At 31.3% G+C, this 19655-nt stretch overlaps 1 protein-coding gene across 1 annotated transcript; it reads right to left on the bottom strand.

Moving 5' to 3' along the window:
- Positions 1–993: 993 nt before the first annotated feature.
- On the bottom strand, positions 994–5423 carry LOC131070706 (leucine-rich repeat protein 2). The gene is made up of 7 exons (XM_058006312.2): positions 5142–5423; positions 4238–4370; positions 4055–4126; positions 2783–2926; positions 1613–1684; positions 1444–1515; positions 994–1309 (listed from the first exon to the last, which is right to left on the bottom strand). The coding sequence occupies exons 1-7, from the start codon at positions 5209–5211 to the stop codon at positions 1231–1233; spliced, it is 642 nt and encodes a 213-aa protein (XP_057862295.1). The 5' UTR covers positions 5212–5423; the 3' UTR covers positions 994–1230.
- Positions 5424–19655: the final 14232 nt, after the last annotated feature.

The raw sequence follows: 19655 nt of genomic DNA on the forward strand, positions 1-19655 counted from the left end.
AGAAAAACAAGTTTATTTCACAAAAAAATATTAAAAAAATCCAGTACTGTAACGTCTAAAAACATTGAAATTTGCATAAAATTTTAATTCTTTTACATGTGTTAAATTTGTAGAGGTTTAATAAAATTAAAAATTGAAGTTTACAGTTTCAGATGTCTTTAAACATTGTTAGAACTTAAAATTACTTAATTTATTTTATCCCTTCTTTATTCCTACAACCTTGATGCATTCAAATTGTAAGTGCTTTTATTTTATTTTATTTGTACAATTTTAGGTGTACACAAAAATCAAAATTTGTACATGATTCATTTAAATTTTGCCAATGTTTTGTCCCATATTTATTTGTACAATCTTGACTCACCAAATATTGTTAAAAATGTGCTTTATTCTTCTGTATTTTGTACAATTTCAAATGTCTTCATACATTGAATTTTAAATTCAGTGTTTTATTCTACAATCTTGATGCATCCAAATTGTAAGTGCTCTTATTCTTTCATATTTGTACAATTTTAGATGCTTACAAAAATTAAATCTTGTACATACGACTCATTTAAATTTTGTCAGTGCTTTACCCCATCTTTATTTGTACAATCTTAGCTCTTTTAAGATTTGTCAATGCTATCCCATCTTTATTTGTACAATCTTGTTTCAACAAATATTGTAAAAGTGATTTTCCTATATATTTTTCTTTTATACAATTTTATACTATATCTTAAATGCTTTCAATTATTATTAAAATTATAATAGTTCAATTCAAAAGTGAGTGCTTTATCAATCTTTATTTATATAACCGTTGCTATTTTAAATCCACATTATATTTATAATTTCTCTGATATTTTATTCCATTTTTGTTTACATGCTCTTCAGTTATATCTTACATCTTATATGATAAATTATAAGTAAAAGAGACCATCAAATAACTTATATATAAATAAATAGGATAAAACTTAATAACATTTTAGCTCATGCTACAAAATATTTGATCATAGAATATCTATGGAGAAGTGCAAATTACGTTTCATTGCGACAAAAATATTTACAATACAACTTGGGTTGCTCTCATCTCACTTCAGCTGTCTCCTTTTCGGACAAGGAGATCTTTTAAAGCTGCAGGCTAAACTTACAAAAGTATATAGATTATGTTATAAACCATTCCAGATTTTGTAAAGCTGGAGACTAAACTTAAAATAGTTTAGAATTATGTTATAAATCATTCCGAGTAGGTTGTTGTTAGGGGTAGCTGCAACCCAAATTGTAGACAACTGATCCTATTAACTCTGGCCCCTTGAGCCTTTGGTTGTTCTCAAAACTGTACACGCACACAAGAAGTTAAACAGATCAGCATTCAGAGGAAAAATAAGAAAAAGAAATAAGAAAGGGTTAAAAAGCAGCATTCAGAAGAAAAATAGGAAAGGGTTTCCCTATGAAGGCTGCCAATTCTACCTTTTCTGAGAGAATTTAGAGAAAGCTCCAGAAACAGGAATAGTGCCGCATAGATCATTGTCAGAAACGTCCCTGCACACACAACAGTATGTTATTATTGTCAATGATAAAAGAGGAAAGCGACTGAAGCTTTTTAAGATTGACGAGATGCTCTCTTTCTCCAACGTACAATATTTTAAGGCTGCTCAAGTTAGTAAGTCTTCGTGGAATCCGACCCGTCAGTTTGTTTCCATTAAGACGCCTGCACATTTCAAACCATTTTCTTTTATGTCAAATGGATGATATTGTACGCAGACAGAGTAACGCAATACTTAATTTCAATGGTCTCTCTTGGATGAGGAAAATAAATAGCTTTTCCTACGTCCCAAATAGCAATAGACAACTTAACAGAGAATAGCCTTTTCTTTGGCTTAAATAACAAAGAATCTGTAGAAAACATTTTTTTCATCTGATTAACAAATGTGGTATAGGAAATAATACTTCATTTCAATGGCCTCTCTTGGATGAGAAAAATAAATAGCTTTTCCTACGTCCCAAATAGCAATAGACAACTTAACAGAGCATAGCCTTTTCTTTGGCTTAAATAACAAAGAATCTGTAGAAAACATTTTTTTTATCTGATTAACAACTGTGGTATAGGAAATAATAATTTCTAAGTTTCAAATAACAAATAAAGATATTTTTCAAACATAAATAATGCAATAAAGATAAAATAAAAGGTGGCATTTTTTTATTTTTTTTTCCAGTCAATGAAATCATCTTAGGGTGCTTTTAAATTCAATTGTATATTCAAACTTGGAATGTTTGATTTCAAATATGTGATTTGGAATATTGATATAAAACAAATTTACAAAACATTTTTACTTATTTTCACAAATTATGAATTTTTTTCATCAATATTTGAAATCTAACATTACAAATTAGAAAGTAAGAGAAGAAAATAAACTGATATTCATTTTTATTCTCTTTGATTTCTATTTTCTAATGATGGATATATGAAGCATTAATAAAAATAATTACCCTATTAAATTTACAACACCACCATACTAAATCTTATATCTACAACTACTTTTCATTATTAACAATAAACATTGTTTATTTTCTAACATACAAATAATATTTTAGAAAACAGAATAAAAACTTCTTTTTGGATTGTAAAAAAATTGAATTCAATGCATAGACTTTGTGTCCACAATAACAAATAACCTTTTCTATCTCCCAAATAGATCTTACACAAATCTCAAATAACAAAAAATATTTTTTAATAAACAAAATAAAAACTTTTTCCATGTCCCAAATAACAAAGAAAATTTTGTCAGCCAAATAGATGGGAACTTACAGAAATCTCAGTGACTTGAGGTCTCCTAGAGATGCAGGAATCCTTCCTGTGAGATTGTTCTGGTACAAATCCAGGCTTATAAGACTTTTCAAGTTGCCAAGCTCCTTGGGAATTTCGCCCCTGATATCGTTCTTGTAAAGCTCTCTGCACACACACAGACAAAGGCCCCTGTAAACCTCAGCCGCTCATGGCAGTAATGAACTGAGCAAAAACAATTCCTCATGTTTACTTTACAAAAGCTAACTTCTGAAATTCTATTTCAGAACTAAATGCCAGCTTTATCGTATCCCTGACTTCACAAATTTTCAGTTTTAAACAGAAACCTAAGACAACAAACCCCATTAACAGTAAATAATAGTCTCTAATTATGTAAATGTTCACAAATTAAAAGCAACATAGACCCACCAGAGCGAGTCAAACAGCCAAGAAAAAAAAATCATTAAAAAGGAAAGAATACCCAGTGTAGGATTATCAGTGACAAACAAACGAGAAAACAGTACAGTGGCAAATTGACACGGCCTCTTAAATACAAAAGCATGCACACTGTAGCAGAACAGTGATAGAAAGAAACAAGAAAATCGTACAGTGGCAATTATCACGGCCCCTTGAATGCATAAAGGATTTGTCTGTTGGTCACAAGGGTTTCTCTGTAAAAATTGAAAGAAAATCACGTGAAACAACTAGACAATTTGCCTGGCTTGATATACATAAATAGAATTACAAATATAACCAAAAGATTTTGCTTAGCAGCAGAAAAGACAAGCATTTTCCACCCTACTCAACCGCTAAACGTCTGGTAGATGAAAAAAGGGCATGTTGCAGGCATGAGAGAAAAAGCGGGGCAATATTCTCCATGCTTGAAAGATTAAGCAGTACTTTGCACGGAAAAAAACAAAAGCTAAATGCCTATATAGTACTCTAAATCAAAGCCATGAGCATCCATTACTTCTGAGTTCTGACACCGTCAGATGGCATCCAATCTGAGACAAGTCTCCAGGAATATTCTTTTTTATTGCAAATCATTCATTTTTTTCTCTGGTGTCGCCCAATCTCTGGACGGTACAGGATAATGCATCCATCCATCCACACAACCAACGAATGGAACGTTAACTAAAAGCAAAGAAACGCAACAAAATCTTTTACTAGGGTTTACCTGGAACATATTTCATGGAGTGTGAAAATTTGATGTTCATTATAATTAAAAATTTGACATTTAGGGTTTCAGACAACGTAACACCATGTGCAGCCTTTAAGCTGGTTGGAGAGGCTTACAGGTATTGAAGACTGGTAAGCTTGCCAAGATCACCAACCAAAGTTCCAGACAGCCTAGCATTTCCCAGGTCCCTGCATTTTCAACAATAACGCACCACCGTTTAGACTTAATCACCACAAATCTTCAGTTTGATACTTTAGGGCAAAATCAAAGAAAAAAAGAAGATATTCCATGAAGCTTACAGCCGTGTCACGCGGTTCTGTCGATCGCAAGTAACGTGAAACCATGTGCATGGATTTACCAGGGTTGGATCCCAGCTTTGCAAGACATTCAGTGGATCGTTCAAATTTCTCCGCAAAGCGTACAAAGCGTCACCTGCAGCCTCCCAAAGAACAAATCCGTTAAGCGGCCAAACATATTTGTGGTGAAATAGCTGTAAATGGCAAAAAAAAAACCGAATACTAAAACAAAAATCCGTCTAGCGACCAAACAGATTCAAGGAGCAATAGCTGTAAACTGAAAAAACCGATAGCAAAAACAAAAATCTATTAAGCGACCATACAGATTTAAGTGAAAGAGATGTAAATTGAAAAAACCAAAGGCCAAAAAAAGAAATCTGTTAAGCGATCACACAGATTTATGCTCAAAGAACCGTAAATTTAAAAAGCGAAAAAGCAAAAAGGAAAAACCCGCTGAGCGACCAAATAGAAGGTGAAAGAGCTGTAAATTCCAAAAAAAAACCTAAGGCAAAAAGAAAATTCTACTAAGGACCAAATAGATTTTAGGTGAAAGAGCTACAAGTTCCAAAAACCAAAGACGAACAAAAATCCACTAAACGACGAAACAGATTTAAGGCGTAAGAGCTGTAAATTCAAACAACTAAAGGCAAAAACAAAAATCCACTAAGCAACCAAACAAATTAAAGATGAAAGAGCTGTAAATTCAAAAAACCTTAAGGTAAAGCAAAAAGTCCGATAACTACGTAAATTGAAAACACCGAAGGCAAATCACCTTCAGAACCAAACAAATTTAAGGTGCAAAAGCTGTAAATTCAAAAAAACCTTAGGCAAGGAAAAATATCCGTTAAGCTACCAAACAGATTTAAGGTGACATAAGCATAAATTTGAAAAACCGAAGGCTAATCACCTTCAGAATTAGCAGCTACTTCAACACCGACGACGATTATTGTCAACATGATCAGTCTCAAAAACTCCATTTTTTCTCTCCTTTCAACCAGAAAACAAATCAAACTCAAAATTTTCTTCTGCAAACAGCAGATATACCCCTAAAGAAACCCAACAAGGTCGCCTTAATAACTTCACTGACTTCACTTAAAGCAGCTGGTACCTCTGAAGAGCTGTAAGTGGGCATGCGTATTTATAGTACTTCAAAGCTCCTCTTGCCTTCCCCACCATCAACGGTCACCATACAAGAATTTATTCGCCACAATATCACAGTAGAGCGATGATTAATGCACTCTTGTGTACGAATATCTTTTTGCTTAACACTTTAATCTCGTTTGACTTGCAATCTTTTAATGGGTAACAAATCTGTGTTTGTTTAGGGATTATCTACAAGGGCGAATATTTGCGGTCTCCAAAGGTGATCTGCTTTTACGCGGATTCTGTGCAGTGCAATCCCCACAGAATTTTAATATCTAGTGCTCAAATTTTGGTATTATTTATTGAGCATCCAGCATTCAAGGTCATTTCAATGGATTGCACCAAATGAACAGGGAAGATTCTAGGTTTTATTTTATAGTCAAAGTCAAATCTTTTACCTATCTTCAAGCATGTGTATAATCCGTGCAGAGTAGTCACCTCAGATTGATAAGTCCTTTTTCAGCAAAATCCATTGATGAGTGGAAGTGGAAGTGGAAAATCCTGGTTGTAATCACGACATCTGGTTTTCCCTCCATTTTCACATCTCCATAAACTCAACTTTTTCTTATCCCATTCTCTCTTTTGCTTTTGTAGAATTTACTTCTTTTCCTTATCCCATTTTTTCTTTATCTTCATTCTTTATTCCCTTATTTTTCATTTTTCATAATTTTTTTTTATTTTTTTTTCAGATTTTTGAAATTGTTTATACAAATTTTGGAATATATGATTAATATCAGGATTCAACTATATAGTTGTTTGTACTAGTTGTATATTCTATAATCAAAATCATAATTGAATTGGATAATAGTTTATAATTTCTATCAGATGTTTTTTTATTTACAGTTTAAGATTTTTTATATCAATAGTAGATTATGTAATATCAAGATTCAAACACTGGTTTATAGCTTATATTAGTGGTAGACCCTATGATCAATATTAAAATTCAATTGAATAACCTGGTTTATAGTTTATATTAGTCATGGACTAAATTTTTATATTAGCCATATTTTTGAATTCTCTCTCATGGTGATGATGGACCATGGAGAGTGATGAACATTGATGATAAAAAATTGGACATGATCAAATCCAATCCAAAAACATAAGAGCAATATGAGCAAATCAAGAAATAACAAGCTCAATGTTATAAATTGTGAAAATCTAATAACATTGATTATATAATTAATATCATAACTCATTTGCACAATGGTATATATTGATTATAGATATTGTAGTATTGTTTGCAAAATAGTTTATATTAGTTATATCTTATGTGAGTTGTGTCTTGTTGCTTGAGAGTATTTTCTATGTTGTATACTCTATAAATTGCAATAATTTGATTATACAACCAATCTAGTTATTCTTAATTATACTACTGTATTTTGTACGTAATATCCTACTTGTTTTGGATTATGCTTAAGTTTCTCATATGAATCATAGACTAAATGATTTTTTATATTCTCACACAATCAATTGGAGAAATAGCAACAAACAACATTATGAACATCACGCACAGACGAGTTGGACATCACGCAGAGGATTGAGAACCTGGGCCCTGTGCTTGAATTGCAGGCTATCATGGATGATGTCAATCGGCTCAAGAGCAAGATGGAGGCCTAGGATGCCCAAATTGCGGACCTTAACAAATTCCATCTATAGGTTTTGCATAGCTCGACGCTCACCCTCTCTTTGCTAAGGGAACGTACTGCGGACACAGAGGAAGATACGCGGGAGGCTTAGAAGGACCTGCATAAGTTCCTATCTAATGAATGGAACAGTGCCATTGATGCCATTGTTTTTTATTTTCTAAGACTTGGTCTCTTTTTGTTGTTAGTTGTTGTTAATGTTGTTATAGTGTTGTTTTTGCACTGTGGTCTCGTTAATTTAGTTATGCTATGTAAGGGTCAGTGCCCTTGTTCTCACTGCTTTTTTAATCAAAAATATTATGAATTGTGGAAATCTAATGTCATTAAGTATATGATTAATATCATAACTCAATTGTGCAGTGCGTTATATTAATTAGTCCTGTTGGTCGATAGTATTTTCTATGTTGTATACAATAATTTTCCTAATGCTATTGTTGTATTTTGTATTTTATACCGAAAAATTTACATAGTATCTTACTTGTTTTTTTTAATTATTGGACTAATCTATTGATTCTTAATGTTAATGTTATATATTCTTGTATTTTATGCTCAATCATTAAGTAAGAAAATTTTACATAATATCCTACTTATTTTCAATTATGCTTTTAAGGTTTTCATATGAGTCATAAACTATATGATTTTGAATAGTCTCACACAGTCAATTATAAAAATAGCAACAAACAACATTATGAATTGTAGAAATCTAATGTCATTAATTATATGATTAATATCAGCATTCAATTGCCTAGTGGTTTATATTAGTTATAGATGTTGTTTCAAAATAGTTTATATCAGTTAAATCTTGCGTGAGTTGTGTCTTGTTGCTTGAGAGTGTTGTTTTTTATGTTGTATAGTGTAACTTTTATTTTATGAGGTTTTAAAGTGGCAGTGTCTCATTTAATGGTACCTTTATGAATTGCAATATTTTGATTGTAAAACTAATTTACTGATTTTTAATGATATTGTTGCATAATTTATCTATTTTATACTAAATCCAATATGAAAAATTTACATAATATCCTACTAGTTTTAGATTTTGCTTAAGTTTTCCATATCACTTGCTATATAAATAATCTATTGATTCTTAACGATTATGTTAACAATTACTATACAACTACTCTATTGATTCTTAATGATATTATATGAAAAAATTACATAATATCCTACTGGTTTTAGATTTTGCTTAAGTTTTCCATATCACTTGCTATATAAATAATCTATTGATTCTTAACGATTATGTTAACAGTTCTATTACTATACAACTACTCTATTGATAATTAATGATATTACTATATGTTTTACGTGATCTAATGTTTAAAATTCCCATAATAGTTTAAAGTATATAATATTTTAGTTGTTTTAGATTATGTTTAAACTTTTTCACATTACTTGTTATACTACTAATCAACTAATTTTTAATGATAGTTTTATATATTCTCTATATTTTTATACTTCATTCAATATTAAAAAATCAAATAATATTTTAACTTGTATAATATTCTAAGTGTTTTAGATTATACATAAATTATTTCATATTCTTTGCTATACAACTAATATATTAATTCTTCATGGTATTGATATGTATTCTCTATATTTTTATGCTTAAATCTAATATTAAAAATTCTTAAAATATTTTAACTTTTATAATATTTAACATAATTTAGATTATACTTAAGTTATTTGATATCACTGATAATATAATTAATTATTTATATTCTTTATATTTTAAAATTTAATCCAATATAAAAAAAATTACATAAATTTCAACATATATAATATTTTACCCATTTTAGATTATGCTTAAATTCTTTCATGCCACTTGCCATACAATTAATCTATTGATTTTGACAACATATATTCTACATGTTTCTATACTTAATCCAATCTTTAAAAAAATCACATAATATTTTGACTTCTATACTATTCTAGATTTATCCTTAAGCTATTCCATATGACTTATTAAAAAAAAAAATTTAATAAAATTTTAAATACTTTAATGCTTACATGATAAATTGAGCTATATATTTTTTAAAATATAAAATATTTTTGTAAGATTTGAGAAGATATTACAATTTATTATAAAGAGGAGTAAATGTTTTGATACATGAGGTCACAAATGGGGGGTCTCCTCCCCATTTAAACATTCAACAATAGCACCTCAACAGATTTGAATCTTGAAAAGAACAAGAACACTACAACTTATCCATGAATCAATGAGGTTGCAAATGGGGGGCCTCATCCCCGTTTAAACATTCAACAATAGCACCCCAACATATTTGAATCTTGATGAAAAGAATATGAACACCACAACTTATCCATCACAACATGTTAATAGGAAAAATATATTACAAATTAATTAAAAGTAAATTATGTTTTTATTTTAAATATATCAAATAATTTTAGAAGTATAATAAAATATATTTACACTTAAATTTGGCATGTTTTATTAAATATTTTTACTTATTTAACTATGATATTATTTATAATTTATTTTTAATTTGTGTATTCTAATAAATAATATTGAAGTGTATATTTTTTAAATTAAAATAATTAGGTTTCTTTCTTTATATATAGATTATAATTTTATAATAAATATATATTTAATGTAGAAGTTATTCTTTTGTTAAATTGTAGTAAATAAATAAAATTGTTTATTAAATTTACTTAACTTTTTTTTATCTTTTATCTTTTTAGACTTTAATTTAGTCTAAATAGTATAATTAATCTTGTAATTGTACAAATAATCTAATAATAAAATATTAAATATTATTAATCATTAAAATTGACCAAAATTAAATCATAGTATAAATTCTTAAAACAACTTTTTAAATATTCATAACACAAAAATCTTATAAAATAAAGATAAGAAATCTAATAACAAAAAGTAAAAGAATATTAATTATTAATATTAATCAAAAAATGAATCAAAGTACAAATTTTAAATTAAAATGTTTCTTTTAATACATTTCTTAATAAACACAATTCACTTTTAAATTTTATTAAATAAAAGAAATATGATCCTCAGTTTATATATTCAAAACTTTTATTTTTCATAAATAATTATATTAAATCATAAAATCAAAATACTAAAAACATGCATTATATTAATTAACATTTAACACATACTAGGTTTTCATTATATAGAATGGTCAAAGGATTTTGAAGTACTTAAATGCAAAGTACTCGAGTCATTAGAACAAAACTTAAATTATAATATTTGTATAATTATTTAGAATTGTATGATTGAGCTACATAGTAATGACAATATAATATTGTGTAATAATAAAGAGTACTGGGTATCAAGTCTATTGAGAGAATGATAATTTAATTATAATGTAGTTTGATATTTCATTATTAATAGATGTTGTTAGACTTTTTGTTTAGTCTAAAATTATCATTAATCTTGTAATTGTACACACAATCTAATAATAAAGTATAAAAGATTATTAATCATTAAAGTTGATCGAATTTAAATCATTGTACTTAAAACAACTCTTTTTTATATTCACTAATAACTAAATTTAAAAGATTATCAAATGTTAATGTTAATAACAATTTGAATTAAAGCATAACTTTAACTCAATTCTTTTAAATACTCATAGTTTTAAAAAAAATTCTTACAAATTAAAATATTTCTTTCAATAAGAATATCAATATTAAACATAATTACATTTTAACTTCTATCAAATAAAAAGAAATTTATGATCTCAATTCCATATGATTTATACATTTAACTTTTAGATTTTTATAAATAATTATATTCAATTATAAAATAAAGACATTAGAAAACACTAATTATATACTAGGTTTTGAGTCTATAAAATAATCAAAATACCTTTGAAGTGTATTATCACATGAACTAAGTGATATAAGCAAAATTAAATCATAGCACGTCAGTAAAATTATTTAGAATTGTATGATTGAGTTAGCTCAATGAATGAAAAATATAATATTGGTTTGTTGGTGAAGTTGAAAGGTTCTTAATGAGCCCACCAGGGATCAAGTCTTGTTGAGTGCAATGCTCCAACATCAAGGGATGAGATCGGGATCATGCCCCTGGTGAATGATAGAGTATTGGTAATGATAGAGTATTGGTTATCAAGACTATGATAAACTTATGTGAGAGGTGTATGTATGTATTGGTTATCAAGACTATGATAAACTTATGTGAGAGGTGTATGTATAGCAGTATATAAGATGTAAAGGATGAATAAACACATGTCTATAAGTAAAACAAAAAAAATCATATTGAATAATGTTAATATTTAATAAATAAAAGTGGATATGAAAATTGAAAGAAATGAGTATTAATTTAGGATGAAACAAGCATGATCTTTTATGTGATACTTTTCATCTTTGATTAATTAGGAACATAAGTAACAACAAGAAATAGAAATTTAACAAAGCTATGGTTCAACTCATAACGAAGTTGATAAGGATCTATGGGTAAGTGTAGAAAGATGGGAGACCAAAAAGTGGCCACACCACCTTTTGGTCCCATCCAAAACATAATGCAAGTGTATTATAGCATGCTTGCATTCTGGTGAGCCTAGGCAAGTAGACACTACCAAGCCATTATGCACTCATATTATAATGTGAGCATGTTATATAACACACTTGTATTTTCAAAAATAAAAAATTCCTCTCTCTTATCATTTCTCTCTAATTCATTATATCTTACACTCTTTCTCTCCCTTAGACTATATAAATGAAATATTTATGTGTAGAGTCATAAAATTGCGACCCTCACAATTTCAACCACATCTTAGGCCCTCACCTATGCAACTTCGTCTCTCTTCTCGATTGAGACCCCTCTTTGCACCTTCATTTTGAACTTCTCCCATCTCAGCCCTGATGACACCTAAGGACCCTATCCAGGCCCCAAGATAGGGCAGGACAGGGGTGTGGCACCCCTATCCCTCTTGGACAATGATGTGGCACCCCTGTCCTACCTCTTAGGGTGGCCCTAAGATGGGTCTATCCAGCTCTTGAACACGATTTTCTCTTCGGGGACTTAAACTCTCCTTTGTCGGCCTTTGGTGGAATGAAATTGATCCTCTTGGGCATGTATAAAAAGGAGATTCAATTCCCTCATTTGGAATAAGGAAAATAAGTGAAATTCAAGCGGAAGGTCTCCATTATCAACATCAAGCATTCAAGTCTTCAAGCATCTATCAAGTTCTCTTCTTCATGTGTCTTCTTCATTCATCCATTGGAGCAACATTACAACATTCATTTTCAAGCATGTGTATGTGTTAGGGTTTTGTCATGTTACATGCCATTTCATACAACATTTATGATTACACACAAGAAGAAAAGTAACAATCATCAATCAATTGCAGATCTACAAGGTATACATTTCTATTATTTACATTTAAGCATTTGCAATTACTTTCTTTCAAGGTTGATTCCTCAAGCAGGGTTTGACTGAGGCAGATCCCTATCCACAAACCTTCTTACCTTCTTTTTTTTGTGTAGGTTGCAAGTGCACAACTATAATTGCAGGTTTGGAAATCATTTGCAGAGACGGAAAAACCTTTTTTGGCGCACGGATTTTTCGGAGGACCAAGTACACTTTCAACTTGGTCCCAACGACTTTTCTCCAAATTTGCAGGGCAGATCCGTATTAGTCTAAATATCTCAGATCCGAAGTTACAGCGCGATCCTAAACTGGTAGCTCCATATTTCATCCATTTTTGTCTCCTTTTTTCTACATAGTCAACAAGTCAACCCTTCCATTTACAAAAGAGGTTAAATCGCATTCCCACCCTTGCAATCCACTTGGTATTCACATCCTTATTCTCCTTGGATTTGGATCTAGTGGATTCAAGCCCCTCTTTTGAATGTAAAGTATCTCCCAAGTGAAAATCATCCTAGTGGTTTCATTTCTCTCTCCTAGGTGGGGAACCACTAGGATCCAATTTTCCACTTTACATTTTGGCAAACCCCACGTCTTACATCTTACTTCTGATTTCTTATTATTAGATCTGAATAATTGCAATTTGAATTTCAAGATTTCATTTCCGATTTTGATCTTTTTGCAAATTTTAGAGGTTAATTGCATAAAAACCCTAATTTGCATTTTGAGAAAATTGAGCTTGTGAAGTGTAGCATTTTAGTTGCTTGTTTCAGATTTGATTCCTATTTTCAAAATTGCAATTCAAATCTTTCTTTTCATTCTGCAAATTAAGTGGTTAAAAATCAAAACCCTAATTTTTAAGAATCTCCTATTTTCAACCTTTGACTGTCAATTTGACCAATCTAGACATCTCCAAATCAGCTATTTTTTTTTATTCCACAACAAAATCATAATTTCTATAATCCCTTAAAATTTCAAAAAAAGTTGGTCTTGGTCCTTGGTTTTTTTTCCAGAAATTTCGGGAGTCGGAATTAATTGTATTTTTCTACTTAATTCCAGAAAATTGGCGTACTTTATCAATTTTTACACCTCTTAAGGTCAACAACAAATTCGAATTTCAACACTCTCAATTTTTAAATTAATTTTCATAAAAGGTCCTAATTTTAGATCTTCTTTCCAAGTAAATTAAGATTTTAATTAAGAGACTTTCAATGGCAATTAATGGATTAGATTTATTCGCCATTTCACACATGATTACATTATTTTTAGCATATATTTATTACAATCATGTGTTTTATAATGGATTCTTTCATTTCATGTTGCTTCTTTTCATTAATAGCACTTGGTCATATTGTGTTGCTAGGATTTCAAAGTCATTTCCTTTTTAAATTGATCTCAATGCTTCCATATATCATTTTTGTTGCATTATGGTGATATTGTTAACAAAATGTATTTCATATGTTAATCACCTTAAGGATTTTGTAGATCCCAATCTTAGAGATATTAATCCTTGTACCTCTCCTAGGGTATCTTGTGTGAAGGAGATGAGAGCTAATACTTCAACCAATGATCTTTTTGAAAAAGAGAAAGCATTGGAAAACAATATGGGCCCATCTTCTTCTTATACACATACCCTTGAGCAAGGGGGCAAAAACCAAAGTATCAACATTCTTACATCTTTAGACCCTCCTTATTCTCCTAGGACTTATCTTCAACATCAAAATATATGTAGAGAGGATGATGTTATGCATTTTATTCATGATATTTCCCCTCCCATAGAACTAAGTAAAGATGAACTTTTAGATGATGAAAATGTTCATTCCCAATCTCCCAAAAAGGATAAGCATGACAAAGGAAAGCAGATTATCCTTTCACATGATATTCTTTCTGATAGTTCTGATACTAAATGTTTAGTACATATGTCAAGCTAATAAGATGAGAGGGGGGGGTGAATCATATAAACTTAATCTTCCATAAAATCAACAGATTCAACCTCGGTAACCTTATCAGAAAAACTGCAAGGCATGCAAACTCATAAACAGATAAGATCACAAAACATACAACACCAGATTTAAAGTGGAAACCCAAATAGGGAAAAACCACTGTGGGATTTCGGACCCACTAAGAAATATACTCTTCTAGAGTATGCTCGGTTAAAAGCAAATCTTGTTAAAGATTACAATCACATTGCTAGATGTGACCCGGTTAAGGGATTTCCCTCATATCTGTTAGGATCTTCACCTTGTTAGAAGTGACCTTGTTAAAGGATTTCAAACACTCAATCAGAATGTCACCTTGCTAGAGGGTTGTAGACATAAGACTGTTAAGTCCACTCGGTTAAGAGATTTTCTGTCACTTTACAAAATAACAGTAAAAATCTATCTGCAACTTCACATCTAAAATGCTAAAGTAGATTCTTATTTGCTCAATACAATCTAGTCATAGGACTTATCTTGTCCATCTGTTGGGCTCTATACTCTGTTATTCAAACAGGTCTTCAAGCTTCTGTGCTCGGTAATCACCATGTAGCATCCCTATGCTTACACTTGCCTGCATACATTGTTTAACAATAGTTCCTTGTTTATAAATAATTTGCCAACCGCTTAATCTCCTTGATCACATATCCCATGATCAATCATAGCCATCAGATCTTCAAACTTGACCAGGTTCAATGTATCCTTTGATCCGAAAACATTTTACCCCACCTTGGAACTTGCATACATTTCTTGGAACTTGTGCTAGGGTATTGCGGTTCAATATGAGCTATAGATCTTCCTGTCGATCTTTCATTGTCATAGATCCTTAACAACCTTTATACATGTTGTAACAATCATTTAATCATAACCAGCTCATCAGCTTCCTTCATTAAATAATGCTTTTATTCATTCAATGCATTCTATTATTACTCGGTTGCAACTCGGTAAATACTAAACTTCACTCGGTAGACATTCTACCTTCATTAACCGATAGTGATAACCTTAGGGTTTACCGACTAGGTTCCTTAGGGTTTACCGACTAGGTTCTTTGCTCGGTAACATAGTATAGTATTAACCTTATAATCAACAACATATGTAGGATATCAAAACAATCTAAACATCATGATCTCATCATTGTCTAACTCGGTAATAGTTGCCCATTGAATAACTTATTCCTCCCCTTATTCATCACATTCTTTATGTGTCTTTTACCGACAACTTTATACTCACCAAATCATACTTCTTAAGATATGGCAACATCATACTGAATTAGAAAATCAATTTCTTGACATCAATGACAAAATAATAATATTAAGATAGTAAACATCCTTAATCAGTTATATCCATAATCATCAACAACCTTCTCAATATCCTAATTGAAATGCCAACAATCTCTCATTGTAATTGGAATGCCAACGATCTCCCTTTGTCTGTTATAATGCCAACAATCTCCCCCTTTAGCATTGATGGAAAAACCAATTGATTTGACCTAAATGATTCGGATTGTTGTGAGATTCTGAAATGCTCTCCCCCTGTCATCAGTCTTCTCCCCCATACATTAGTCTTCTCCCCCTTTGACAACAATGCCAAAAAGAAAACTAAAACATAATTTCTTCCGTTGAGAAGTGAATTCCTTGCTGTTATGTGTCAACTTAGTCTCAGTCAGAGCATTATGTCTTCAATTCCTGTTCCTTGTTATTGTTTCCTGCACACCTTTAGAAAACCTCCTAAAGTGTGTAAATCAGCATCAACTCCTAAAAGATATTTTGTAGAGTCATTGAATTGATGCTTTCACCGAACTTGGTCAGTGAATGGAAGATAGGGGTAGGACCCCTAATTGACTTCCGAGATACTCAAAAGTGTCCCTTGGCAGTGGCTTGGTGAAGATATCTACTATTTGTTCCTTTGTGCTAACATACTCCAACACCACTTTCTTCTCTTGAACTTCTTCTCTAAGATAATGATGCTTGATAGAGATGTGCTTTGTCTTAGAGTGCATAACAGGATTCTTTGAAATGTTTATGGCACTAGTATTGTCACAGAATATAGTTACTAGCTCAGTAACTTGCTCATTTATGTCTTCCAAGAGTTGTTTGATCCATGCTATATTGGTACAATTCAATGTTGCAGCAACATATTCAGCTTCTGTTGTTGACTGTGAAACACATCCTTGTTTCTTGCTAAGCCAACTTACTAGTCTTTCTCCTAAAAAGAAAGCTCCTCCACTTGTGCTTTTCATGTCATCAATGTTGCCTGCCCAATCAGCATCAGTATAAAATTTTAAATCAAAAACATTTCCTTTCGGATATACTAAGCCATAATCTTCAGTGCCTTTCAGGTATCTAAAAATTTTCTTGATTGATGTCATGTGTGTTTCCTTGGGATCTGCAGAGAATCTTGCAACTATACCTACTGCATGTGCAATATCAGGCCTGCTGTGAACAACATATTGCAGCTTTCCAATCATGGATCGGTAAAGTGTCTCATCAACAGATGCAGATTCATCATTCTTTGATAGTTTATAGTTGGTAGTCATAGGAGTACTCACTAGTTTTGAATCCTCCATTCCAAATTTCTTCAAGATTTCCTTTAAGTACTTGGATTGAGTAATGAAAATCTCATCTTTCATTTGCAGAATCTGTAGACCTATAAAATACTTTATCTCACCAATTAATGACATCTCAAATTCTTTGCTCATTTCATTTCCAAAGTTCTTGCATAGAGAGACATTTCCACAAAAGATAATATCATCAACAAATATGGCTGAGATTAGTATTCCATTTTCATCGTTCTTCATGTACATGTTACTGTTTTCACTAGTTCTTATGAAACCAATTTCGATCAAATAAGAGTGCAATCTCTCATACCATGCTCTAGGTGTTTGTTTCAAACCATATAAAGCTTTGTTCAATTTACATACCTGATCTTTATTCTTATCTTCAACAAATCCTTCAGGTTGTTCAATAAAAACTTCTTCTTCTAATATACCATTCAGAAATGCAATTTTGACATCCATTTGATATACCTTGAAATTCTTGTAAGTAACATATGCCAACAATGTTCTTACTCCTTTAAGTCTTGCCACAGGTGCAAAATTCTCACCATAATCAATTCCTTCTTCTTGGGCATAACCTTTGCAAACTAGTCTTGCTTTATTTCTAATAACCTCACCTTTTTCATTCAGCTTGTTTCTGAAAATCCACTTTGTACTGATTGCATTTTTGTCCTTCGGTCTTGGGACTAGTGTCCATGTGTCATTCTTCTTGATTTGATCAATCTCTTCTATCATAGCATTTATCCAATCTTCACTGTTAAATGCCTCTTTCACTATCCTCGGTTCAAATTCAGATATCAAACATGTGTTCTGTCTCAGTTTGTTCCTTGTCATCACTGGATCATTCTTATCTCCTATAATCTGACTTGATGCATGATTCCTTCTGACATACTTGGCTAATACAGGCTCGGTAGGCTCTGTATGATCTTCTTCATCACTCGGTAACTGGATATTCTCTTCATTTTCTTCAACAGTTCTCTCAGTAAGACTTATCGGTTGAACATAGACAAATTCATCATAATCTTTTGGTTCCTTGGAATTTCCTTCATCATTTCTTTCTGCAAATTCATCAATTTTCACATTTGCACTTTCTACTATTTTGTTAGATGATTTGATCAGACATTTAAATGCTTTGCTTCTAGAAGAATAGCCTAGAAATGTTCCTTCTTCACTTTTCTGATCAAACTTGCCATTTCTATCATCTTTGTGAACATAGCATCTACTTTCAAAGATTTTGAAGTAAATTACATTAGGTTTCTTGTCATACCAGATTTCATATGGTGTCTTCAAAGTTCCTTTCTTCAGTTGTACTCGGTTCAGGGTGTAAACTATTGTGCTTATTGCTTCTCTCCAAAATGTTTGTGACAGTTTATTTTCAATCATCAGGGTTCTGGCACAATCCACAATAGATCTGTTTCTTCTCTCAGCAATTCCATTTTGTTGTGGAGTTATCGATGCAGAGACTTGTCTTTTTATACCATGATCATTGCAGAATAAGTTGAACTCATCAGATGTGAACTCTCCTCCTTGTCTGATCTAAGACATTTCAGTTGTCTTCCTGTTTCATTTTCAACTCTTGCCTTGTACCATTTAAACATTTGAAAAGCTTCTAATTTTTCTTTTAAAAACATTACTGACATCATCCTTGAGTAATCATCCACAAATAGTATGAAATATTTATCACCATAATAACTCTGAACTTTCATAGGACCACAAAGATCAGTATGCACAAGATCTAAAATTCCCTTAGAAGTGTAGGACTTACTTGTAAAGCTTGATCTTGTCATCTTACCCATCTGGCATCCATGAGACATCGCATTCTCAGGTTTTTCAAGACTCAGTAGACCTCTTACTCGGTGCTTCTTGCTTATTTTGATCAGATTATCAAAATTTACATGACAAAACCTTTTATGCCATAACCAGGTATCATCTATCTTTGCATATAGACACTTATTCCGAGTTGAGTCAAGGTGAAATGTGTTACCTTTTGTTTGTGTCCCGGTAGCAGCTAACTTTCCATGCTTGTCATGAACTTTGACAATTCCTTTCTGAAATTCTATTCGGTAACCTTTGTTGTTTAGTTGTGCTACACTCAACAAATTGTATTTCAAACCTTCAACCCAATAAACATCATTGCATTTTGCATTGTCAAGAAGTGTTATAGATCCTTTACCTCTTACTGGATATGGTGCATCATTACCAAATCTTACATAGCCTCCATCATAATCTTCTAATATAACAAACTCGTGTTTATCACCTGTCATGTGATGTGAGCATCCACTATCTATGATCCACGAGTCATTAGTATTTATGTGAGATATTAGGGCTTTTTCTTCATACCTTTCTTCATCTGATCCATCTTTGATAGCCACATAAAATACTTCCTTTGTATCAATTTCATCTGATTTATCATCATTGGATTCCTCATCAGTTATTAAGCATGACTTTCTATCTCTTCTTCTAAAGTCTCGGTGTCCTCTGTAATGATTATCTTTCTGTCTGTTATCTCGGTAATCTCTCTTTTCACTAGATTCTTTGTCAGGACAGTTAGAAGCCATATGTCCTATCTTATCACAATTGAAACATTTCAAAGGTAGTTTTCCTTTATACTTACCTTTGCCTCTCGATCACCTTCTGGCTAATAGTGCTTCAAACTCTTCTTGCTTCTTGATTTCCTCATATAGTTTGTGCACTTTTTCCATGTTCTTGCAAAATCTCTCACTTGCTCCACTGTGATCTCCTTCAG

The sequence above is a fragment of the Cryptomeria japonica genome, chromosome 9, assembly GCF_030272615.1.
Source record: "Cryptomeria japonica chromosome 9, Sugi_1.0, whole genome shotgun sequence".
Classification (NCBI taxonomy): domain Eukaryota; kingdom Viridiplantae; phylum Streptophyta; class Pinopsida; order Cupressales; family Cupressaceae; genus Cryptomeria; species Cryptomeria japonica.